Source organism: Liolophura sinensis, chromosome 8 (assembly GCF_032854445.1).
Source record: "Liolophura sinensis isolate JHLJ2023 chromosome 8, CUHK_Ljap_v2, whole genome shotgun sequence".
Lineage (NCBI taxonomy): Eukaryota > Metazoa > Mollusca > Polyplacophora > Chitonida > Chitonidae > Liolophura > Liolophura sinensis.
Window position 1 is genome coordinate 57,638,227 of NC_088302.1, and position 26,774 is coordinate 57,665,000.

Here is a 26,774-nt window from a genome sequence, read left to right on the forward strand (position 1 = left end):
TTATCTCATCATCTACAATGTACATCATGCTCATCAAATGACCTATACTTTATCTCATCATGTACAAACATGTGATCATTTACACATAAAACAGATCAGAGTTATAAAATATATATGCCCACATCACATACTGTACATCGACATAATATTTTGGAGCACATATAACATTTTTCCCCAGCATCACTTTTACAGAAATAAAGACATGATATAAAAATAAGAAAATAAAACTCTGTCACATTAAAGATGTTGTGGCAACACTTTCTAAAAATGTGATCGCTAAGACTGTGTTAAAATATCAAAATATTCGGTAAAATGAACTTAGTATTTAATCTTTTTCCCATTGCATTTGTTTCAAACTACAATCATAGAAAATCTTAAAAAGACACTAAGATCAAAAAAACTATCAAGATGTACTATGTATGAAAATAGCCTTTAGCCTTGGAAGACACATGGATAAGTGAACTGTTCCTGATATGTCACACTATAAGATACACCCTGAAATCACTGTTGTCCAACAGTCATAACAGTATTCTAATAACACAGCGGAAAAGTGACACGACATCCTTGCGTTCATTCTTCACAGGGATACAATCCAACATCAATTCTGTTCACTTGAGTTAAACAGGCCAGTCACTGGTATTACACAACAAATCGATACATGATATAATGATAACACTGTGCTCTCATCAACTTCTTCACAGTACAGGATACAGCCTATCTTGCAGGATGACTTCCTCACAGTACAGGATACAGCCAATCCTGCAGGATGACTTTGTCACAGTACAGGATACAGCCAATCCTGCAGGCTGACTTCCTCACAATACAGGATACAGCCAATCCTGCAGGATGACTTCCTCACAATACAGGATACAGCCAATCCTGCAGGATGACTTCCTCACAATACAGGATACAGCCAATCATGAAGGTTGACTTAATTGCAGTACAGGATGCTGACAATCCTGCAGGATAACTTCCTCGCAGTAAAGGATACTGACGATCTTGCAGACAGGTGAAACATCATACTGCAGCTAAAGGTTTCACCTCTATTCCAGAAATCCAAATAATCTGTAAAAGTGATATGCACATTCTTTGGATTCCATTTTTACAACAGGGATGGTTCCTTTTCACCCACAGATAAAAAGGTTTTGCCAACCAAAAATAAAGCAGTTTAAAGAACCAGGAACAAACTGCACAGCTCTCCAATTTGTGGCTTAGAATGCTAGGGAATGTCTTTCTGCTTACTGATACACAGTAACCACGTTCAGACGTATGATGGAAGGCTTAATAGCTCGTCATTTGATCCATGACTGACTTGACACTTCAGCCAATCATATCACCAACACGGTTCTTGTACACATCACCTCAATGACTTTTAACGGTCGCTTCTATTTTACTGAAGTCAATCACAATTTGCTTCTGCTTTGGACGATATTGTCTAAAAGGCAAGGAAAATCAAAATATTAGCTTTATGTTTTTGAGCATGATCATTTAACACACTTGTAAAACATTTCGGCCTGCAATGTCACTATAGTACACTGACACCACCCTGACATCATTTTAAAGCTGTTTTCTGCTTCTTAAAGTGCATTTCCTGAAGAAGAAAAAAACACGTTTTGATGTCATAACGTATTTTATACGACAACGATATTTTTTTTTTCGATTTACAGGCAAGCCAACTTTCAAACATGCATAAATGGAATAAATATAAAACTGAAAATCCACCAATAATCTCCATGCATTCTGACCATTAATATGTAAATATGTCTTTAACAGGAAAAAGTGCCATTTAAATCCACAGTATTTATTTTTATCTTTACACCCATCTGCGACATTAAAAAAAAGATTTATTCTTCCTGTAAAACAATTAAAACTGGTGTAAGCCTTACCCTCAACCTTCAACTGCAACCTCAACCTTCACCATTCAACCTTCAACTTCAACCTTCACCACCCATCACTCCACAAATTCAAATAAATTCAGCTAAACTATTTTCAGGAAAGCAAATCTTTTCGCTCATCGAGTTCTAGTGGGCAGGAAAAACTAAAACCTATTACCTGGACTTATACTGTTCAGACTTAATTTGGAATCGGCTTATGGCAATTTGTGATTTATTTTTACCTGTATGTCACACCTGCAAAATCCATCATTTTCTTTGAGGCTTTAAACTCCACATGCTCCTTATACTTGTCAGAGAAATAGATGACCTCTTTGATACCAGACTGAATTATAACCTTGGCACATTCGTTACAGGGGAAGAGCGCGACATAGATAGAACAGCCTTTCACATCAGCCGAGTTCTTGTTGAGGACAGCATTCAACTCGGCATGACACACTGGAACACAAAGATAGCACATGTAATTCCTAATTATGTTCTATGAATTATGAAACTTTCACATTTAGTTGTTGGCAACTATTTTAAAATAAATTCTTGTGCTTTATCATTACTTGTGAATTAAACATTATTACATTCTGAAGATTTCCTCTTGGATTCTATGATGCGAGGTGTGATAATTATAACTAGGTTAATGGCTCAAGTAGACGCCCAGCTGTGGGCCTGACAAACCGCAGACAGATGGTCACACAGATGGTCACACAGATGGTCTGATGTCCTCTGAATCGATCAGGATCATTTTAAACATCATAAACAGAAGAAAAATATAATTTGGTGAGGAAACATCTGAAAATCTACTCAACTACGATTGAGTCACAATTGGCCTTTATACCTCACAGCAGTACATACCTTGTACATGGGACCTACAGGTGTACATACCATGTGGGGTATCTCTGTGTGTACAACACAGAGCACAGAACATACCATGTGGGCCATCTCTGTGTGTACAACACAAATCAGAGGACATACCATGTGGGCCATCTCTGTGTGTACAACACAAACCACAGGACATACCATGTGGGCCATCTTCATGTGTACAAAACAAACCACAGGGCTTATCATGTGGGCCATCTTCATGCGTACAACACAGACAACAGGGCATACCATGTGGGCCATCTCTGTGTGTACAACAAAGAGCACAGAACATATCATGTGGGGCATCTCTTTACCCGTCTCGCCATCTACCTGTACAACACAGACCACAGGACACACCATGTCGGCCATCTTCGTGTGTACAACACAGACCACAGGGCATACCACGTGGGGCATCTCTGTGTGTACAACACAGACCACAGGACATCCATGTGGGGCGTCTCTGTGTGTACAACACAGACCACAGAACATACCATTTGTGGGGAATCTCTATGTGTACAACACAGACCACAGGGCATACCATGTGAGCCATCTCTCTGTGTGTACAACACAGGACAACAGAAAATACCATGTGTGGCGTTTCTCTGTATACACCACAGACAACAGGAGAGGTCCATATGGCCCATCTCTGTGTGTACAACACAAACCACACAACATACCATGTGGAGAATCTCTCTGCATACAACACAGAACACAGGGCATACCATGTGGGGCAACTCTCTGTGTAAAATACAAACCACAGCACATTCCATGTGGGCCATATCTCTGTGCACAACATAGACCACAGGACAAACCATATGGGCCATCTCCCTGTGTACAACACAGACCACAGGAAATACCATGTGGGCCATCTCCCTGTGTACAACACAGACCACAGGGCATATCATGTGGACCATCTCTCTGTGTACAACACAGACCACAGGACATACCATGTATGCCATCTTCATGTGTATCACACAGACCACAGGGCATACCATGTGGGGCATCTCTCTGTGTACAGACATACTATGTGGGGCGTCTCTGTGTGTACAACACAGACCACACGACATACCATGTGGGCCATCTTCATGCGTACAACACAGACAACAGGGCATACCATGTGGGCCATCTCTGTGTGTACAACACAGACCACAGGACATACCATGTGGGCCATCTCTCTGTGTGTACAACACAGACCACAGGACATACCATTTGGGGAATCTCTCTACCCGTCTCGACATCTACCTGCACAACACAGACCACAGGACATACCATGTCGGCCATCTTCGTGTGCACAACACAGACCACAGGGCATACCATTTGGGGCATCTCTGTGTGTACAACACAAACCACAGGACATACCATGTGGGGCGTCTCTAGGTGTAAAACACAGGCCACAGGACATACCATTTGTGGGGAATCTCTCTGTGTACAACACAGACCACAGGGCATACCATGTGGGCCATCTCTCTGTGTGTACAAAACAGACCACAGAACATACCATGTGTGGCGTGTCTCTGTATACACCACAGACAACAGGAGAGTCCATATGGGCCATCTCTCTGTGCACAACACAAACCACAGGACATACCATGTGGGGCATCCTTATGTGTACACAAACCGCAAGACATATCATGTGGGCCATCTCTGTGTGTAAACACAAACCACAGGACATCTCATGTGGGCCATCTCTCTGTGTACAACACAAACCACAGGACATACCATGTGGGCCATCTCTCTGTGTACAACACAGACCACAGGACATACCATGTGGGCCATCTCTCTGTGTACAACACAAACCACAGGACAGTCCACGTGGGCAATCCTTGTGTGTACAACACACACCACAGGACATCTCATGTGGACCATCTCTCTGTGTACAACACAAACCACAGGACATACCATGTGGGCCATCTCTCTGTGTACAACACAAACCACATGACATCTCATGTGGGTCATCTCCGTGTGTACAATACAAACCACAGGACATACCATGTGGGCCATCTCTGTGTAAAACACAGACCACAAGACATACCATGTGGGCCAACACTCTGTGTAAAACACAAACTACAAGACATACCATGTGAGCCATCTCTCTCTGTACAACACAAACCACAGGACATACCATGTGGGGTGTCTCTGTGTGTACAACACAAACCACAGGACAATAACATGTGGGCATCTTCATGCGTACACACAGAAAACAGGGCATACCATGTGGGGACATCTCTGTGTGGTACAACAAAGGGCACAGAACATACCATGTGGGGCGTCTCTCTACCCGTCTCGCCATCTACAACACTGGCCATAGGACATACCGTGTGGGCCACCTTCGTTTGTACAACACAGACCACAGGGCATACCCATGTGGGGCGTCTCTGTGTGTACAACACAGGCCACAGGACATACCATTTATGGGGAATCTCTGTGTGTACCACACAGACCACAGGGCATACCATGTGGGCCACCTCTCTGTGTGTACAACACAGACCACAGGACATACCATGTGGGCTATCTCTCTGTGTACAACACAAACCACAGGACATTACCATGTGGCCATCTCTCTGTGTACAACACAAACCACAAGACATACCATGTGGGCCATCATTTTCTGTACAATACAAAAAACAGGACATCTCATGTGGGCCATCTCTCTGTGTACAACACAGACCACAGGGCATACCGTGTGTGGGGCGTCTCTGTGTGTACAACACAGACCACAGGACATAACGTGGGCCATCTTCAATGCGTTACAACACAAACAACAGGGCATACCCTGTGGGAACTCTCTATGTGTACAACAAAGAGCACAGAACATACCATGTGGGGAATCTCTCTACCCGTCTCGCCATCTACCTGTACAACACAGACCACAGGACATACCATGTCGGCCATCTTCGTGTGCACAACACAGACCACAGGGCATACCATTTGGGGCATCTCTGTGTGTACAACACAGACCACAGGACATACCATGTTGGGCGTCTCTGTGTAAAACAGGCCACAGGACATACCATTTGTGGGGAATCTCTCTGTGTACAACACAGACCACAGGGCATACCATGTGGGCCATCTCTCTGTGTGTACAAAACAGACCACAGAACATACCATGTGTGGCGTGTCTCTGTATACACACAGACAACAGGAGAGTCCCATATGGGCCATCTCTCTGTGTACAACACAAACCACAGGACATACCATGTGGGCCATCTCTCTGTGTACAACACAAACCACAGGACAGTCCACGTGGGCCATCCTTGTGTGTACAACACAAACACAGGACATACCATGTGGGCCATCTCTCTGTGTACAACACAAACCACGTGACATCTCATGTGGGTCATCTCCGTGTGTACAATACAAACCACAGGACATACCATGTGGGCCATCTCTCTGTGTAAAACACAGACCACAAGACATACCATGTGGGCCAACACTCTGTGTAAACACAAACTACAAGACATACCATGTGAGCCATCTCTCTCTGTACAACACAGACCACAGGACATACCATGTGGGGTGTCTCTGTGTGTACAACACAAACCACAGGACATAACATGTGGGCCATCTTCATGCGTACAACACAGAAAACAGGGCATACCATGTGGGACATCTCTGTGTGTACAACAAAGGGCACAGAACATACCATGTGGGGCATCTCTCTACCCGTCTCGCCATCTACCTGTACAACACAGGCCATAGGACATACCGTGTGGGCCACCTTCGTCTGTACAACACAGACCACAGGGCATACCATGTGGGGCGTCTCTGTGTGTACAACACAGGCCACAGGACATACCATTTATGGGGAATCTCTCTGTGTACCACACAGACCACAGGGCATACCATGTGGGCCACCTCTCTGTGTGTACAACACAGACCACAGGACATACCATGTGGGCTATCTCTCTGTGTACAACACAAACCACAGGACATACCATGTGGGCCATCTCTCTGTGTACAACACAAACCACAAGACATACCATGTGGGCCATCATTTTCTGTACAATACAAAACACAGGACATCTCATGTGGGCCATCTCTCTGTGTACAACACAGACCACAGGGCATACCGTGTGGGGCGTCTCTGTGTGTACAACACAGACCACAGGACATAACATGTGGGCCATCTTCATGCGTACAACACAAACAACAGGGCATACCCTGTGGGACATCTCTATGTGTACAACAAAGAGCACAGAACATACCATGTGGGGAATCTCTCTACCCGTCTCGCCATCTACCTGTACAACACAGACCACAGGACATACCATGTCGGCCATCTTCGTGTGCACAACACAGACCACAGGGCATACCATTTGGGGCATCTCTGTGTGTACAACACAGACCACAGGACATACCATGTTGGGCGTCTCTGTGTAAAACAGGCCACAGGACATACCATTTGTGGGGAATCTCTCTGTGTACAACACAGACCACAGGGCATACCATGTGGGCCATCTCTCTGTGTGTACAAAACAGACCACAGAACATACCATGTGTGGTGTGTCTCTGTATACACCACAGACAACAGGAGAGTCCATATGGGCCATCTCTCTGTGTACAACACAAACCACAGGACATACCATGTGGGGCATCTCTCTGTGTACACAAACCACAAGGCATATCATGTGGGCCATCTCTGTGTGTACAACACAAACCACAGGACATCTCATGTGGGCCATCTCTGTGTGAACAACACAAACCTCAGGACATACCATGTGGGCCATCTCTCTGTGTACAACAGAGGCTACAGGACATACCATGTGGGCCATCTCTCTGTGTACAACACAAACCACAGGACAGTCCACGTGGGCCATCTCTCTGTGTACAACACAAACCACAGGACATCTCATGTGGGCCATCTCTCTGTGTACAACACAAACCACAGGACATACCATGTGGGCCATCTCTCTCTGTAAAACACAGACCACAGGATATATCATGTGGGTCATCTCTCTGTGTAAAACACAGACCACAAGACATACCATGTGGGCCAACACTCTGTGTAAAACACAAACTACAAGCATACCATGTGAGCCATCTCTCTCTGTACAACACAGACCACAGGACATACCATGTGGGCCATGTTCATGCGTACAACACAGAAAACAGGGCATACCATGTGGGACATCTCTGTGTGTACAACAAAGAGCACAGAACATACCATGTGGGGCGTCTCTGTACCCGTCTCGCCATCTACCTGTACAATACAGGCCATAGGACATACCGTGTGGGCCATCTTCGTTTGTACAACACAGACCACAGGGCATACCACGTGGGACATCTCTGTGTGTACAACACAGACGACAGGACATACCATGTGGGGCGTCTCTGTTTGTACAACACAGACCACAGGACATACCATGTGTCGGGAATCTCTCTGTGTACCACACAGACAACAGGGCATACCATGTGGGCCATCTATCTGTGTACAACACAAACCACAGGACATCTCATGTGGACCACCTCTCTGTTAACAACACAAACCACAGGACATACCATGTGCGCCATCTCTCTGTGTACAACACAAACCACAGGACATACCATGTGGGCCATCTCTGTGTGTACAACACAAACCTCAGGACAGCTCATGTGGGCCATCTTTCTGTGTACAACACAAACCATACGACATACCATGTGGGCCATCTCTCTGTGTAAAACACAGACCACAAGATATATCATGTGTATACACCACAGGACATACCATGTGGGCCATCTCTGTGTGTACAACACAAACCACAGGACATCTCATGTGGGCCATCTCTCTGTGTACAACACAAACCACAGGACATACCATGTGGCCATCTCTCTGTGTACAACACAGACCACAGGACATAGTCATCTCCATGTGTACAACACAGATCGCAGAACATAACATGTGAGCCATCTCTCTGTGTACAACACAAACCACAGGACATACCATGTGGGCCATCTCTCTGTGTACAACAAAGACCACAGGACAGTCCATGTGAACCATCTTTGTGTCTACAACACAAACCACAGGACATACCATGTGGGGCATCTCCGTGTGTACAACACAGACCACAGGACATAACATGTGGGCCATCTCTCTGTGTACAACACAGACCACAGGACATACCATGTGGGCCATCCCCCTGTGTACAACACAAACCACAGGGCATCTCACGTGGGCCATCTCTCTGTGTACAACACAGACCACAGGACATACCATGAGGGCCATCTCTCTGTGTGTACAACACAAACCACAGGACATACCATGTGGGCCATCTCTCTGTGTGTACAACACAGACCACAGGGCATCTCATGTGGGCCATCTCTCTGTGTACAATACAGGCCACAAGACATAACATGTGGGCCATCTCTCTGTGTACAACACAAACCACAGGACATACCATGTGGACCATCTCTCTGTGTGTACAACACAGACCACAGGACATACCATGTGTGGCGTCTCTCTGTATACACCACAGACAACAGGAGAGTCCATATGGCCCATCTCTGTGTGTACAACACAAACCACAGGACATACCATGTGGGGAATCTCTCTGTGTACAACACAGACCACAGGACATACCATGTGGGCCATCTCTCTGTGTAAACAACACAAACCACAGGACATACCATGTGGGCCATCTCTCTGTGTGTACAACACAGACCACAGGGCATCTCATGTGGGCCATCTATCTGTGTACAATACAGACCACAAGACATAACATGTGGGCCATCTCTCTGTGTACAACACAAACCACAGGACATCTCATGTGGGCCATCTCTCTGTGTAAAACACAAACCACAGGACATACCATGTGGGCCATCTCTCTGTGTACAATACAAACCACAGGGCATCTCATGTGGGCCATCTCTCTGTGTACAACACAAACCACAGGGCATCTTATGTGGGCCATCTCTCTGTGTACAACACAAACCACAGGACATACCATGTGGGCCATCTCTCTGTGTGTACAACAAAAACCACAGGGCATATCATGTGGGCCATCTCTCTGTGTACAACACAAACCACAGGACATACCATGTGGGCCATCTCTCTGTGTACAACACAGACCACAGGGCATACCATGTGGGCCATCTCTCTGTGTACAACACAAACCCCAGGACATACCACGTGGGCCATCTCTCTGTGTACAACACAAACCACAGGACAAACCACGTGGGCCATCTCTCTGTGTATAACACAAACCACAGGACATATCATGTGGGCCATCTCTCTGTGTACAACAGGCCACAGGACATACCATGTGGGCCATCTATCTGTGTACAACACAAACCACAGGACATCTCATGTGGGCCATCTCTGTGTGCACAACACAAACCACAGGACATCTCATGTGGGCCTTCTCTGTGTACAACACAAACCACAGGATATACTATGTGGGCCATTCTCTCTGTGTACAACACAGACCACAGGACATACCATGTGGGCCATCTCTCTGTGTACAATACAAACCACAGGGCATCTCATGTGGGCCATCTCTCTGTGTACAACACAGACCACAGGACATACCATGTGGGCCATCTCTCTGTGTGTACAACACAAACCACAGGACATACCATGTGGGCCATCTCTCTGTGTTTTTACATTTTTGTGAAGGGAGTTAAAGGCATTGAAATGTTTGAATTCTAAGGCGGGCTTCATGGACCATACTATAAGCGTTTAGGAACTCTAAGCGGAAGTTTTTCCAACTCCTATCACGACACTGAATATGTGAATAACTCTTTATACCCAGGATTTAAAGACCACTGAAATGATGTTCTCAAAACTTCGTTCCTTCTGGTTAATATCAGGAGAAAAAGGTCATGTGACATCAGAGTTCACAGATACTGTCAGTATGGCTTGTAATGCCCAACAAAGAATTCAAATAGTTGAATGTCTTTCAGCACTCAAAAAAACTAAAAAACCCATGAAAGTATTTTTATGCTCACTTTTCAGTTGTCTATCTGATGAACCTTACTTTATACTTTTTAGCTATCTTTTACTTTAAAGTTACATACGTGGCCAAAAAAAAAAAGCCACAGATAGAGGAAATATGGACCAGATCTGACTGAATACTCCCTTCAATTACTGATGAGGGGCCTCCAAGGCTCGGTACAGAGCCATCTTGACTATGGCGTAGAGCTCCAATGAAATAAAATAACTAAATCAATTACTGATGCTCTCAGGGCACTACATATTGAAAAGCCCAACAAGGCATTGTCAAATCCATGCATATGGCTTATAGCATATCAGACTTGCTAATTCAACTAATTCAACCAAGAAATACAGAGGTTTATCCTAAAATAAAGCCAAACGAAAAAGAAAAGGTCCACATTTTCACTCCAGGAAACACAGGCTCTGACAGCAACTGTTGCGAAGCGATGGCCTTTTCCCCTATAACAGCCATGAGGCAGAAGGGCAGGCTTCCAACTCATTTCAAATCTTGCCTACACGCCGCTGTGGGCGCGCAAGACCCAAATGCATGCTACATCTTGAAGTCGAGATAATATAAACCCGGATAAATTTAAATGGGCACTTCTACAAGCTACCAATCACTGTTTCCACACTATAAAATTCAAGCTTCATTATAGATTAAGCCACACCATGACTATGGCTTCTGGAAAAGCACAGTGAGTAGGCCTAATGCATCAATTTAGCAATGCTTTACAGGGCAATACATAATGCCTTCAGGTCTTCCTGGCATGGCGTCACCTGCTCTGGGCTCTGCGGCTGACAGGATTGGCAGACAGTCCATCTTAAATGTTGTTTTTAAATGGAAGTGGTTGACATAATATTTTCTTATAAGCAGGTTACAAATGCACAAAGCATAAATAACATGAATAATTTTTATCTAAGTTTGAGCTTTTCCAATCTACTGTACATGGGAAGGTCTGTCATCAATCTGCGGATGGGCCTGGTTTTCCTCCCGAGCTCTGCCTGCTTTTCTCCCACCATAATGCTGGCCACCACTGTACAACTGAAATATTCTCGAGTATGGCTTAAAACATCATATAAATACATACACTCAGAATTGGTAACAAGCCTACCACAGAGCTTGCCTGTTTGAGGCAACAAAGTCAGGAATTCAGCCATTTATGTTATTTAATATGCACACACCGAATCAACGATGGAATATCCCCCTCATGCTATTGTGCTCTACATGTGAGCAAAGTCTGAGCTCAATACATGCAGTATTTTTTAAGATATCACCCGACACACTTTGTTTAACATTGATCCTTATACACCATACACATACACCATACTCAATACACCATACACCAGACACAATACATACACCACACACCATACATATACACAATACACCACACACAATACCCCATACATCACACATAATACACCACACACCACACAAAATACACCATACACCACACAGGATGCACATAGCCTGAAGTAATTCAGTAATTTACCGTATTTAATATACACACCCCCAATCAACGATGGAATACACCCCTCATGCTACTGTGATCTACATGTGTGCAAACCTGGAGCGCAATACCTGCTGTACTTAAGATAACACTCCCAACATTTTGTTTAACATTGCTGTATTATTGGACACCAATGCTCAGGGTTTGATATAAGCTACACCCTTACTTTACAAAGGCGAGCTGAAAGGGGTGGACACTCAAGATGTCCTTAGGTCAGCTGTTATGGTTACCATAAAGACGCTTCTGATCCAGTATGTCGCCCTCTCTCCCCCAGGGCATGACGTCATCGCTGCACCCAATAGGCATCCCATTGTACCCTATACCCACAATCTTGTTCTCACTGTTTACAATGCATGCTCCAACCTGTAAGAAATAGAATCAGACAAGACAACCTAACTACTTCCACAGGGTTACAACAGGTGAAATAGTACAGGGCAAAATGTCTGAGATAAGAGTTCTCTCCTGAAATAAATAGACATGCAGACAAGGTATTACACAAGGGAGTTAAATAATGTTCATAATGGGAGGGTGGTGGGGGAGTGGTAACAAAATTCACCTAGAGTTCTGTAGTGACAGAACTATCAAGTTTGACTTAAATTCAGTGCTGGATGCAGGGTTCCAAAGAGTCCTTCAGTTGACTTGTTTTTAAAGTAATCAATGACAAAGTAATCAATGACAAATTATTCAGAGCAAATAAGGTATGAAAATTGTATCGTATTACCAATACATGTAAATTCTGAAAGCACAAAAACACTCAAATATGTCCCAATTGAGAACTAGAAACTGGAAATGCTAGGACATAAGCCAAGTGGTCAGACACCAACAGTGAAGCTGTGGTCTTAATACATGTATCCTAGCTGTGGTCTTAATACATGTATCCTAGCTGTGGTCTTAATACATGTATCCTAGTTGTGGTCTTAATACATGTATCCTAGCTGTGGTCTTAATACATGTATCCTAGCTGTGGTCTTAATACATGTATCCTAGCTGTGGTCTTAATACATGTATCCTAGCTGTGGTCTTAATACATGTATCCTAGCTGTGGTCTTAATACATGTATCCTAGCTGTGGTCTTAATACATGTATCCTAGCTGTGGTCTTAATACATGTATCCTAGCTGTGGTCTTAATACATGTATCCTAGTTGTGGTCTTAATACATGTATCCTAGCTGTGGTCTTAATACATGTATCCTAGCTGTGGTCTTAATACATGTATCCTAGCTGTGGTCTTAATACATGTATCCTAGTTGTGGTCTTAATACATGTATCCTAGCTGTGGTCTTAATACATGTATCCTAGCTGTGGTCTTAATACATGTATCCTAGCTGTGGTCTTAATACATGTATCCTAGCTGTGGTCTTAATACATGTATCCTAACGGTGGTCTTAATACATGTATCCTAGCTGTGGTCGTAATACATGTATCCTAGCTTGAATATTTCGATTCTCATATATTTTTAAGGGCCTCATTTCCTACAGTTGACGTCCACCTTACGTGCACACCACAACAGGTACCTAGCCTGAAAATTTGGTCTAAGGATGGCTTGTACTTACTGATATGTGGAGAACATCCCTGGATGAAATGTGCACCTGATCATCACACTGTATCATAGCTATCCCCAAGCCACCATTGAATAGTTGTTTGTTGCGGGTTACAAACTCTATCTTTTGAAGTCGACTCGGTCGATCGGCATTTTTTTTTTTTGAAAGTAAACTGAAAGTAATTCCCAGCCCGCAATCTGAATCTGAATGCTAATTGAATTATCGCGGGTCCAATTTTCGTCACTTGCTTCAGGGCATACATCTCTTGTCTCTTTAAATGCTCTTTAAAAACCTTGTTGTTTTGATAAACAAGTTCTATCACATTGAAGTCAAAGATTCCTTCTTGATTGTGGATCCAACATTAAATTTGAGCAAATTTATGAACTTTAACCCTAAACAACTGAAGCTGAAAGGCATCCATTGCTTTCGCCATGGTGGCGAAGGGTGCCAACTTGCTTTAGCAACACAGAAATTATATTTGCCAAACCTAAGGTGGCGAATGGCTAGCAGAAGCCTAGCGACTAAACAGATTATCAGTCATATAATGAATTTGGGCTATTTCTTTTTTTCTTTTTGACACAAAGGGCACTTCGAGGGAAAGGCAGTATCCGGTAATCGGACGCTGAGAAGGGCTGGGTTTGGCCCTGCATATCCTAGCTGTGCTCTTAATGCATGTACCCTGTGATCTTAATATATGTATCCTGTGATTTTAATATATGTATCCTGTGATCTTAATACATGTATCCTGTGATCTTAATACATGTACCCTGTGATCTTAATACATGCAGAGGCTACAACTGAGTTGCATAACTGAGCATGCTACATTGTTGAAATCCATTTATAAACTCATCTGGCTGATAACCATACCTGTGTCCTCGGGTCCTTACTTCTCTCTGCAGAAAGAAAAGCCACAGCCATGAAGTAATCAGCCCATTCCAGGTAACCCTCTCTCTTCTTACTGTTTATCCTGTGTTAACATCAAGCATTGAAATAAGTCACCCTATGCCATGGTCAAACATAAGTCATACACATAAGTCAAACTGTGCCAAGGTCAACCATACACATAAGACACCCTGAAAACAAGGTCAAACATAAACACAACATCAGCTGGTGTATTTTATATCAGGACGACGGATTCTTCTTGTAGCTGGCTGAACCCAATGCTGACATACTGGTGTTTGTAGTCCTACTTCACTGGAATGTACAAAATGTCGAGAACAAGAGACATGATGTTACACCCAGTCACACTGTACTATCACCGGGCGTCAAGTACTTGGCCAATTCCTCTTATGCTGAGTGCCAAGCAAGACACTACCAGGATTACTGAGGGGCAAGTTTTATGACTCAATTCAAGTCTGTACCCCAGATCTACCATGTACAAGGCAGATATGCTCAATCCACTACCAGCCCTCAAAATTTGCAAAACTTTGAGGCGGCAATAAATGGCACTGCATCAGCACTTTGAAAAATGCTTAAGACACCAAAATAAAGGCAGTCCATTTACTCTGCAAATTCATCTGCACTGCCTACAGTAAAGTCTTATTACATCGCTATTTTCATCTATATAATACCCAATTAGATTGTCCAGATTTCAACCGTCAGCCATTTTTTGTTTAACCATTATCAAGCAACACAAGAGAGAGTTACGTAATTCAACATCTGAAGACACATGCTTTGTTATTGAACAGATCAGAACTTGAAATAATATTTTCGCACTAAAAAAACTAGAATGAGTTTTTCAACCTAATCCATAAAAATTCACAACCACAAAGATATATACTACAGCTGAGTTTACCTTACATAGCAATTATTTTAATTTTGTGAATAAGGACTACAAATCATAAATCTCTGTTCTGATGAGCATGGCTTGTGTTGATATGTTACAGACCTTGGCCCATTGGTAAATATTTAATTGTTCGCGATTTTTGATCTTTACAGGGATATATGATAAAAATGAAATATGAATAAGAAGTTTGTTCATGCAAAAACATAATGATAAATCTGTGCTGGTTTAAAAATTTGCAAAAAGTTGCTGTCGCAAGTTCAGGTCAGTCATCAAGTGGCAAAATTGTCAATTTACCACAGGGCATTTATAGCCTTGTGAATTTCCCTTTCCATGTACATAATAGTCCTAGGATAACCTTGACCCCTACCTGAGGCCTAGTCAAATATTTACCTGGATTTGTCTTCCAGAGTTGTTACAGCTTCTAATCTCTCACTCAGCTGATCAACTGTCTTTCCTTCTGACATTATGAACTCTCACTAAATTTGCTGACACCTTGGAAAATACTGTGGACACCTTGGTAAATACTGTGGACACCCTGTTAAATACTGTGGAATGTTGAAATATCACCAAACATTAAAATACAAATAGTAGGAGGCATTTGGGAAATAAAAACTTAGCAAAATATAACTAGCAAACATGGGATGCATGTACAATTAAAGACGCTGGCGAAACTTGTGATCAGAAACAACACGTCACCGCAAACCATTATTGCCATCCAAAAGGGTTGCATTTAATGAATATTCATGGCATTATTGATAAAAATAGGGTATAGCATAGATAATAAATCTTTCCACATACCTATTCAATTTTTGTTAAGAACTGACATACACGTGCGTGCACGCGTACCTGTACGTGTTAAATTTGTCAGAGACACACAGCTCCCTTTTCCCGGACCACTCTTACTCTCCTCTCTCTCTCGATCCAGTCTTCTGATTGCTGTTTCAGTCGTACTCACGGCCATACACACACCTTCGGAAAGTAGCTTACAATTCCAAAATAACTTGCTACGCGGAACGATGCGTCGAGTACTATGCAGCCGAGACAAGTCACTACAAGGGGTTTCGATCGTCACACTTTCCTTCGCGGGTCAGCTTCTCGTGCACACCCAGTGTCTTCGTGTCACCACTACCAAAAATCAGTAATTCCCGCGTGAATTTCAACCACACCCATATCCCTCTAGCGGGATGGTAGCCAAAGCGTGATCAGATTATCTCCCCTTCCTGGATTCATTTGCCGGCTGTGGGTGCCAGAAACAACTTTTGCTGGTACATTGTATCTTTCGCATCGAATTAAATAGGCCAGTTATCATTTAAGGATGAAAATACAAAAAGCGAAAAAGAAATTTCACTTTTCGTCGCACTAAACGTAACAGCTTTTTTTGTTTTGATTCCGATAACATAGGCCTATACATGTGCAAACATCAGAAACAATCAATGTAGGTCATGTTTAGGGGCCTACTGGTTTCTGACGAAAAATTTATATATGCCGGCGATTTTCGGAGTGTTTTCTGGAACCACACATTGTAGTGATCGATGGGTAAAGTAGGTTTGTTGTGTGTGTCTGAGCTTACTGTATTGTCTTTACACGTAGGCATTCTGCATGTCCCTAACGGAATGTGCCGTGTGTGTCTGAGTGTACTATATTTTCTTTACACATAGGCGTGCTGTCCCTAACAGAATGTGTTGTGTGTGACTGGGCGTACTGTATTGTCAACACACATAGGCGTGCTGTCCCAAACGGAATGTGCCAGGTGTGTCTCAGCGTACTGTAGTGTCATTACACATAGGCGTGCTGTTCCTAACGGAGTGTGCTGTGTGTGTCAAGCGTACTGTATTGTCATTATACATAGGCGTGCTGTCCCTAACGGAGTGTGCTGTGTGTGTCTGAGCGTACTGTAGTGTCATTATACATAGACGTACTGTCTCTAACGGAATGTGCCAGGTGTGTCTGAGCGTACTGCATTGTTATTACACAAAGGCGTGCAGTCCTTAACGGAATGTGCCGTATGTGTCTGAGTGTACTGTATTGTCATTACACAAAGGCGCGCTGTCCCTAACGGAGTGTGCTGTGTGTGTCTAGCGTACTGTATTGTCATTACACATAGGCGTACTGTCTCTAACGGAGTGTGCTGTGTGTGTCAAGCGTACTGTATTGTCATTACACATAGGCGTGCTGTCCCTAACGGAATATGCTGTGTGTGTCTGAGCCGACTGTAGTGTCATTATACATAGGCGTACTGTCTCTAACGGAGTGTGATGTGTGTGTCTGAGCGTACTGTATTGTCATTATACATAGGCGTGCTGTCCCTAACGGAATATGCTGTGTGTGTCTGAGAGTACTGTATTGTCATTATACATAGGCGTGCTGTGCCTAACGGAGTGTGCCGTGTGTGTCTAGCGTACTGTATTGTCATTACACATAGGCGTGCTGTCCCTAACGGAGTGTGCTGTGTGTGTCTGAGCCGACTGTAGTGTCATTATACATAGGCGTAATGTCTCTAACGGAGTGTGCTGTGTGTGTCTGAGCGTACTGTATTGTCATTATACATAGGCGTGCTGTCCCTAACGGAATATGCTGTGTGTGTCTGAGCGTACTGTATTGTCATTATACATAGGCGTGCTGTCCCTAACGGAGTGTGCCGTGTGTGTCTAGCGTACTGTATTGTCATTACACATAGTCGTGCTGTCCCTAACGGAGTGTGCTGTGTGTGTCTGAGCCGACTGTAGTGTCATTATACATAGGCGTACTGTCTCTAACGGAGTGTGCTGTGTGTGTCTGAGCGTACTGTATTGTCATTATACATAGGCGTGCTGTCCCTAACGGAGTGTGCTGTGTGTGTCTGAGAGTACTGTATTGTTATTACACATAGTCGTGCTGTCCCTAACGGAGTGTGCTGTGTGTGTCTGAGCCGACTGTAGTGTCATTATACATAGGCGTACTGTCCCTAACGGAATGTGCCGTATGTGCCTGAGTGTACTGTATTGTCATTACACAAAGGCGCGCTGTCCCTAACGGAGTGTGCTGTGTGTGTCTAGCGTACTGTATTGTCATTACACATAGGCGTGATGTCCCTAACGGAATATGCTGTGTGTGTCTGAGCGTATTGTATTGTCGTTACACACAGGCTTACTGTCCCTAACGGAGTGTGCTGTGTGTGTCTGAGTGTACTGTCCCTAACGGAGTGTGCTGTGTGTGTCTGAGCCAACTGTATTGTCATTACACATAGGCGTGCTGTCCCTAACAGAATGTGCTGTGTGTGTCTGAGCGTACTGTATTGTCATTATACATAGGCGTACTGTTCCTAACGGAGTGTGATGTGTGTGTCTAGCGTACTGTATTGTCATTATACATAGGCGTACTGTCTCTAACGGAGTGTGCTGTGTGTGTCTAGCGTACTGTTTTGTCATTACACATAGGCGTACTGTCTCTAACGGAGTGTGCTGTGTGTGTCTAGCGTACTGTATTGTCATTATACATAGACGTACTGTCTCTAACGGAGCGTGCTGTGTGTGTCTGAGCCAACTGTATTGTCATTATACATAGGCGTACTGTCTCTAACGGAGTGTGCTGTGTGTGTCTAGCGTACTGTATTGTCATTACACATAGGCGTGCTGTCCCTAACGGAGTGTGCTGTGTGTGTCTGAGCGTACTGTATTGTCATTATACATAGGCGTGCTGTCCCTAACGGAATATGCTGTGTGTGTCTGAGCGTACTGTATTGTCATTATACATAGGCGTACTGTCTCTAACGGAGTGTGCTGTGTGTGTCAAGCGTACTGTATTGTCATTACACATAGGCGTGCTGTCCCTAACGGAGTGTGCTGTGTGTGTCTGAGCCGACTGTAGTGTCATTATACATAGGCGTACTGTCTCTAACGGAGTGTGCTGTGTGTGTCTGAGCGTACTGTATTGTCATTATACATAGGCGTACTGTCTCTAACGGAGTGTGCTGTGTGTGTCTGAGCCGACTGTAGTGTCATTATACATAGGCGTACTGTCTCTAACGGAGTGTGCTGTGTGTGTCTAGCGTACTGTATTGTCATTACACATAGGCGTACTGTCTCTAACGGAGTGTGCTGTGTGTGTCTGAGCGTACTGTATTTTCATCACGCATAGGCGTGCTGTCCCTAACGGAATATGCTGTGTGTGCCTGAGCGTACTGTATTTTCATCACGCATAGGCGTGCTGTCCCTAACGGAATGTGTCATGTGTGTCTGAGCGACAATGTAATAATTGGCTAGAAATAAGATATTTGTAAATCCTATATCAAAAATGTATCATTAAAAAAAATGAAAAAATACTTTTCTGTAATAGAGAAAATAGAGATAATAGAGAAAAGAAATAGAGAAAAATCCCCACGTGAGGAGAATTTACATTGGAAAAAAATAAAAAAGAACGCCTTCTGCAGTTTCAAGCTTCATGTTATTTTCAAGGAATATGAATATATATTTGGGATATGCGTATGCTGCTTTACATGGGGATTTAGGATATATATATATATGCTGCTTTATATGGAGGTTGGTATTTATGTATGCTGCTTTATTTGAGGGTTTGGGATATATGTATCCTGCTTCATATAGGGATTTGGGATATATGCATGCTGCTTTATATGGAGGGTTGGGATATACGTACGCTGCAGCTTTATATAGGAATTTGGGATATACATATACTGCGTTATATGGGGGATTGGTATTTATTTATGCTGCTTTATATTCGAGGGTTGGAATATATGTATTTTGCTTTATATGGAGATTTGGGATATATGCATGCTGCTTTACATCTGGGTTTGGGATTTATGTATGCTGCTTTATATGGGGGGTGTGGTGGGATATGTGTATGGTGCTTTGTATCGGTGGGGTGGGGTGGGACATATGTATGTTGCTTTATATGGTGGGTTGGTATATATGTATGCTGCTGGTGCTGTACGGGGGAAATTTGTATGGTGCTTTATATGGAGATTTGAGATATATGTATGCTGCTTTATATGGGGGATTTGAGAGATACGTATGTTGCTTTATACAGGGACTTGGGATATATGTACACTGCTTTATATGTTGGGTTGGGATATACGCATACTGCTTTATATGGGTACATTTTATTTTCTACTTTGATCAATGTGCAATACGCTGACGAGAAGCTACCTGGGATGGCCAGGGTTTACCCCATGTGTTTGTAGATAAATGTCTTATTGTGCCAACTTTGAATTTCTTTTGAATTTCGTTGTCTAACAGGTCATTTTGTAGAACTCCCACACGTTTGATGTATATATTATGTGAGTGGGACTAGCATGGCTCAGCGGTGCAACGTCTACAACTTCCAATTGCTGACACATGCCGTTCGGGTTCGATCCAGGTCATGGGTAGGGAGTTAATAGATTTACACTCTTGTTCGTGTATGGAGCCATGGTGACAATACGCGGTCGACGACACTCGTGCCTGAGGTTGATGGTGCAGCCTCCCGCTCGTTGAGTACAACATGTTTTCTACACTGTACTTCACATAGTGTCTACTTCACACCTGGTAATGGTCGTCAGTAAGTTGCCAACGGCCAGCTTTGTGACAGCGGGCAAAGCCAGGGGAAAACCCACGACCACCCGCAGGCTGCTGACAGATCTTCCCACATACGACTACCATACCAATATCTTACATGAATCATTAAAAGTGAAATATTCTTGAGTACGGCGCTAAAGAAAAATCAAACTAAATAAACACATACATGGTGAAAGAAAAAATAAACTGCAGAAAACCCTGTCTTATTTTATACTAAACTGCACATTCAGGAAAACCGTTGAGCGCCAGCAATGAATGTTCCAAGTCTTTATGTCCTGTCATACAAGTAACCAGGGGTTTTGACCCAGCAAAGGCGAGCCCCTTCTTGACACTTCCCCTCTACATGCATAGATATTTCCCACTTAGGTCCACATATAGCCTTTACATGCACGATCTCTGATATCCCTACATATCATCTGCATGACCGTCTATATATAACACATGTAATGTCAAATACACATGTCCTCACTTCTGGTGTATGTATATCACGTTGTATATTAAACATGTATGTAGATTATATATAGCCACTTTTGTCAATGAAATTACATATGCTTGTTAAAATAAGAAGGATATTGTTAAGTTGTACCTGGTCTGCGTATCTCTGATACAACATTCTACTGATATGACGGTAAAGATTATTGTATAGATGCATTATCGAACTGTTGATTCACAGGTCAGCTGATATTCTATCAAGGATATAAGTACACTCCAATACGTTTATTTATTTCGTTTAATGTCTTTTAATGGCTTGTACACTCTAGAATCACTCATACATGTATACATGAGTGTTATCCGCGATATGATATATTCACAGTATAAACACTAGCTTATGAATTGCCTAACAGGTAAAGGTATAGTAAAGGTCATACATAACTGTATTTTCATGTCTGGTAGAGCGTACGCGTCGGGGGTGGTAGATTCAATCCTGGATCGGGTCACACCTAAGGCCTTAAAAGAGGAAGTTGTAGCTTCTTCTGTTGGCGTTCAGAATTAAGGGGATAGTGCAACGACTGGTTGATCCGTATCAGTATAATGGCTGGGGCGGGGCGGCTTACTTGCCTTCGGTAAGTCGTCTCATTGAAGCAGCGCTAGATAAATGAGAGGCGGAAATCCGTCCTGCAACAAGGAGACGCGCACTCTAAGGTACTCTTCGTCGTCATATGACTGAAAAATTGTTAAGTTCGACGTTAAACCCTAAACACTCACTAACTCTGTTTTCAGGTCCATAGTACTACCCCACAATGCAGGCTTTGAGGCATTTTCATGCAGAATCTAGAACAACCTACATGACATGGGGTGTAATGGGCGAACTCGAGGACGGGAATTTTTAGGCCACTGGGCCACGTCTTTCCCGCCAGAAAAATAATTTTGCTGAAACATATGTATATATCTAGGTGTTGTCAAAATCTCGTTTTGGTTAACGTTTGTCTTCATATGTAAAGGGAATAATGTGAACAGTTTTGTCATAGTTTGGCTAGTTTAAAACCCGTGTTTCTGCCATAGTCTGTCGCGCAACCTTCATAGTACAGTGAACTAACGAGTTGATGGAATTGGTGCTGACGTGTGAACTAACGAGTTGATGGGGTTAAAGGATATATGAAAAGGAACAATAAAACCAAGGTTATGTTGCTATGCCGAATGAAGAAGATTATGCCCTAGAATATTTGTTAAATAAAATTCATTCTAGGGGTTAGCTATAATTTAGTGCACTAGAGTAGGATACCATTTTTCGCTTTGTTTGACCAAAGCATGGCTTCAGTGCTTGTTTAGAGCTTTATATGTCACATGCTTGCCATATAGCAGGAAAAGAAGAGTAAAACAGAACTTAAGAAAGTAGCAGCCTTACGAGTGTGTCAGTGGCTGTCACTCACAGCTATAGTCAGTTTCGCTTCTTAAGGTGCACAGTTTCTAGCATTCGGGCCGATTCTTCGCCTTACCATTTCAAGTCCTTTGCTAATAACTTCAAGTTTAAAATATATCGATAATAGATTCGTCTGTGAAATGAAATTATTTGTCTCACAGACGTATATAGTAATAAAAAGTATTATTTATTTATCTGACTGGTGTTTTAGGCCGTACTGAAGTAAATTTCACTTATACGGCGGCGGTCATCATTATGATGGGAAGAAACCGGGTAGAGTCCGGGGGAAACCCACGACCATTGCTGCGGGAGCCAGCATGAGCTGAACTTCAACTCACACCGTATGCACACGCGTGCACACACAAATACATTCATAATATGAAATAAATAACATGATTATAAGAGTAAGTTGGCTAATTCATCACTGCATTCCAGTGACACCGAAAACCTGTCTTTGACTATATGCATTGTGCGATGTTTTGCCCTTGTGAATTTCTAATTCAACTCTTGATTTAAGGGCAAAGTATATATATAGGATTACATGGTGGACATTGTTCAGTCATGCGTATACGTACCTGGATGAATGCATTATGTAAATCACTCAGCCGTGACCGGTGCGTATCGGGCCACCGTATTTAAAACATCATCTTAACGGGGACTGGGCGAGCTTTAATTGTCATCGTTAATTACATTTTCGTGTTGCACCAGAGTCACGCCGCCAATCTCACGGCTCCCAGGACGATCTGACTTAAAGTCTGGAAACGATCTGTCAGGATTTCTTTTTTTTTTTTTTTTGTTCAGCCAGAACTCCGTCATTGGTCCATTAGACATTTTCAGAATTATACGACAATCTGTACACGGGTCATTTCCGGCTGAATTCCTGGATGTACATTGTAGACTAGTGACCAAGAAACTCCTCGGACGTGTATATAAAAGTACCTGGTGCTTTTCGGACAAAGCGGACATTAGATCTTGATGGTAGTTTTGCTTTGTGGAAGACGCTATCCTGTACCGACTTTCACCATGCTGTTCGGCGTCCGGTTGGCGTTTGGCGTCATTTTGTTTTCCCATCTCCAGGAAGCCTTGGGTTTTCAGTGCACCGACACTTTTCTTGGTAAGTTACTCGTGGCACACTAGAATGGTTTAATCTTCGAATGTACTTACTGAAAATATAATACATTTTAATTTTTGAAATAGTAAAACAAAACAAAACAAATGAAAAAAAAACAGCTGAAAAAGTTAGAATGCATGTCTTGCAAATGTATGTGACGGGAATTGCATATATAATTTTGTATAGGTAACTTCATATATAACTTACTTTTGCACATTTATTTTAATTATAATACAAATATATTGGCTTGCAATGTTCACAAGCTGCGATTTTTCGGCGTGAAATCATCAAATACAATTAGTTCTTGAAAACAGCCACAGAACAAACTATGTTACAAACTGTTAGTACATTTCGGATAATACAGTACATGACTACACTTGAGTTTCGCCCAGAACGTTAAAGGAAAATCTTATTGGAATTACCAATTAAGCACCATATTGTTGTAATTAATACGTATATGGTTTGACCTTCACATCTCCGCTTACGTGTCTATACATGTGCGTTGACAGTAGTATATTTGATATACATAATATCACTGTCAACGTTACTCTGACCGACCCTCATGGCTCAGCTGGTAGAGTGTCCTCTTCTGAGGCGGTAGATCCGTAATGAATCCAGAGTCGGGTCACAACTAAGACTTTAAAGGAGAAAGTTGTAGTTTCGTCGCTTGGCCTTTAGCGTTAAGGGGATAGTGCAACGACAGGTTGACCCGTATCGGGCTAATGGCTTGAGTGAGGCGGCTTATTTTTCTTCAGTAACTCATCTCAGTGAAGCAGCACTAGACAAACGAGCGGTGGAAATCCGTCCTGCAACAAGGAAACACCTTACATGTACATGCACCCTAAGGACACCTTCGTCGTCATTTGACTGAAGCATTGTTAAGTACTACCTTCAACTTTAAGCACTGACTCACACACCAAACGTTATTTTGCGTGTTGGATGGCATTGTTGACCCAAATGTATCGTTTTGTGATGGCATCGTGAAATATCTGAGGAGAAACCAAACGGGCCTACCTGAAGATAACTGATATAAGTTGATTATTCCACGTGATTCGTGCTTTTGTTTAAATTTTGCATAGAGGACATTTTCAAACAGCCTGGCCATCAACATTTTTCAATGGCGGTATAAAGTCGCTCAGAAATGCATGCAAGTGTATGCGTCGGAAAGGCAGTAGACGCATTGTCTCTATTAGAATCACCTTTTCACGTCTGGAAAACGGATCAGAATTTGTGTGATAGGAAACCAGTCATTGACAGCTTGTATGTTGTGCACGACAAAAATGCCATGAAGGTGGAAAATAGTTTGCTGTATGAGTCAAAAATGCCACAACCTTGGGAAATGGTTTGCTGAGTACAAGGCAAAATGCCACAACCTTGGGAAATAGTTTGCTGAGTACAAAACAAAATGCCACAACCGTGGGAAATAGTTTGCTGAGTACAAAACAAAATGCCACAACCGTGGGAAATAGTTTGCTTTATACAAAACAAAATGTCACAACCGTGGGAAATAGTTTGCACGTCTATGTACCGCTACATGGGCATGTGTATTTGGCCAGACATAATGACCGAAAAGTATTCGGCTCAAAATGTTACGTTTGTTTGTACTTACACTGATGTAAGACGAGAAACTTTTTGATCTTCATGTTATCAAGTCAGAGACTTCGTATATAGATATGTATTCTACCTTTATCAAACGGTCCATGCCATGGGAAGATTGAATCATTTGATTATTTTCCATTGGATAACTTTACCTCACGAACCTTGACCCAAACTGCCTCGCTTGTAATTGTGTTAGAATACATGGCATCTAGCTAGATACGGCAGAACAACGACTGGACAGAGATATCTGAACTGCGCAGAAGTGCCATGGGCTAAGTCATAATTAAAGGCTGTTCGCTGAAAATATCCAAGTCGTGACTAAATGCACTTTATTTGTACACAATAAACCGTTAACTTATTTTGTCTATTTCAGTGTTTTATATAGTCGTTAGCGTATTAAGAGTTATAATATAGTTGTTAATAATTCCAGTCCGTGGTTAATAATTTAATAGTGTCTAAATGATAGATACATGACTCCTGTGAGAGATGCCAGAGAGTATGAGGGTATAGCTGCTTATACTCGTGCACACGGAGGGTATAGGGATATAGCTACTTATGTTCGTGCATACAGAGGGTATGGGGGTATAGCTGCTTATGTTTGTGCACACAGAGGGAATGAAGGTATAGTTGCTTATACTCGTGCACACAAAAGTATGAAGGTATAGCTGCTTATACTCGTGCACACAAAAGTATGAAGGTATAGCTGCTTATACTCGTGCACACGGGGGGTATGAGGGTATTGTTGCTTATGTTCGTGCATACAGAGAGCATGAGGGCATAGCTGCTTATATTCGTGCATACAGAGTGTAAGAGGTTATTGCTGCTTATACTCGTGCATACAAACGCATGAGTTTATAGTTGCTTATGCTCGTGCACACGGAGGGTAAGGGGCTATAGCTGCTTATGCTCGTGCACACGGAGGGTGTGGGGATATGGCTGCTTATACTCGTGCATACAGAGGGTATGAGGGTATTGTTGCTTATGTTCGTGCATACGGAGGAATGGGGGTATAGCTGCTTATGTTCGTGCACACAGAGGGTATGAAGGTATAGCTGCTTATGCTCGTGCACACGGAGGTATGAGGGCATAGCTGCTTATGTACTTGCATACAGAGGGTATCGGAATATAGCTGGTTATGTTCGTGCATACAGAGTATGAGGGTA

At 42.9% G+C, this 26,774-nt stretch overlaps 1 protein-coding gene across 3 annotated transcripts; it reads right to left on the bottom strand.

Moving 5' to 3' along the window:
* Window positions 1-1,028: 1,028 nt before the first annotated feature.
* On the bottom strand, window positions 1,029-16,609 carry LOC135473804 (deoxycytidylate deaminase-like). Of its 3 annotated transcripts, none has more exons than XM_064753702.1 (6): window positions 16,338-16,609; window positions 15,882-16,026; window positions 14,573-14,672; window positions 12,395-12,527; window positions 2,117-2,330; window positions 1,029-1,435 (listed from the first exon to the last, which is right to left on the bottom strand). In XM_064753702.1, exons 2-6 carry the CDS (start codon window positions 15,953-15,955, stop codon window positions 1,363-1,365), a joined length of 594 nt encoding a protein of 197 aa, XP_064609772.1. In that variant the 5' UTR covers window positions 15,956-16,026; window positions 16,338-16,609; the 3' UTR covers window positions 1,029-1,362. The 3 variants fall into 3 exon arrangements, with proteins under 3 accessions (XP_064609772.1, XP_064609773.1, XP_064609771.1); XM_064753703.1 differs by having other exon boundaries at window positions 15,882-16,036; XM_064753701.1 differs by having other exon boundaries at window positions 16,290-16,609.
* Between the last annotated feature and the right edge of the window lie 10,165 nt (window positions 16,610-26,774).

Excerpts from the sequence above, each read along its gene's own strand:
- LOC135473804 (XM_064753702.1), bottom strand. The coding sequence starts at position 15,955 with ATGTCAGAAGGAAAGACAGTTGATCAGCTGAGTGAGAGATTAGAAGCT. Across the intron at positions 14,673-15,881 it reads ACTCTGGAAGACAAATCCAG|GATAAACAGTAAGAAGAGAG; the intron begins GTAAATATTTGA and ends ATGTTAACACAG. Across the intron at positions 12,528-14,572 it reads GTAAGGACCCGAGGACACAG|GTTGGAGCATGCATTGTAAA; the intron begins GTATGGTTATCA and ends TATTTCTTACAG.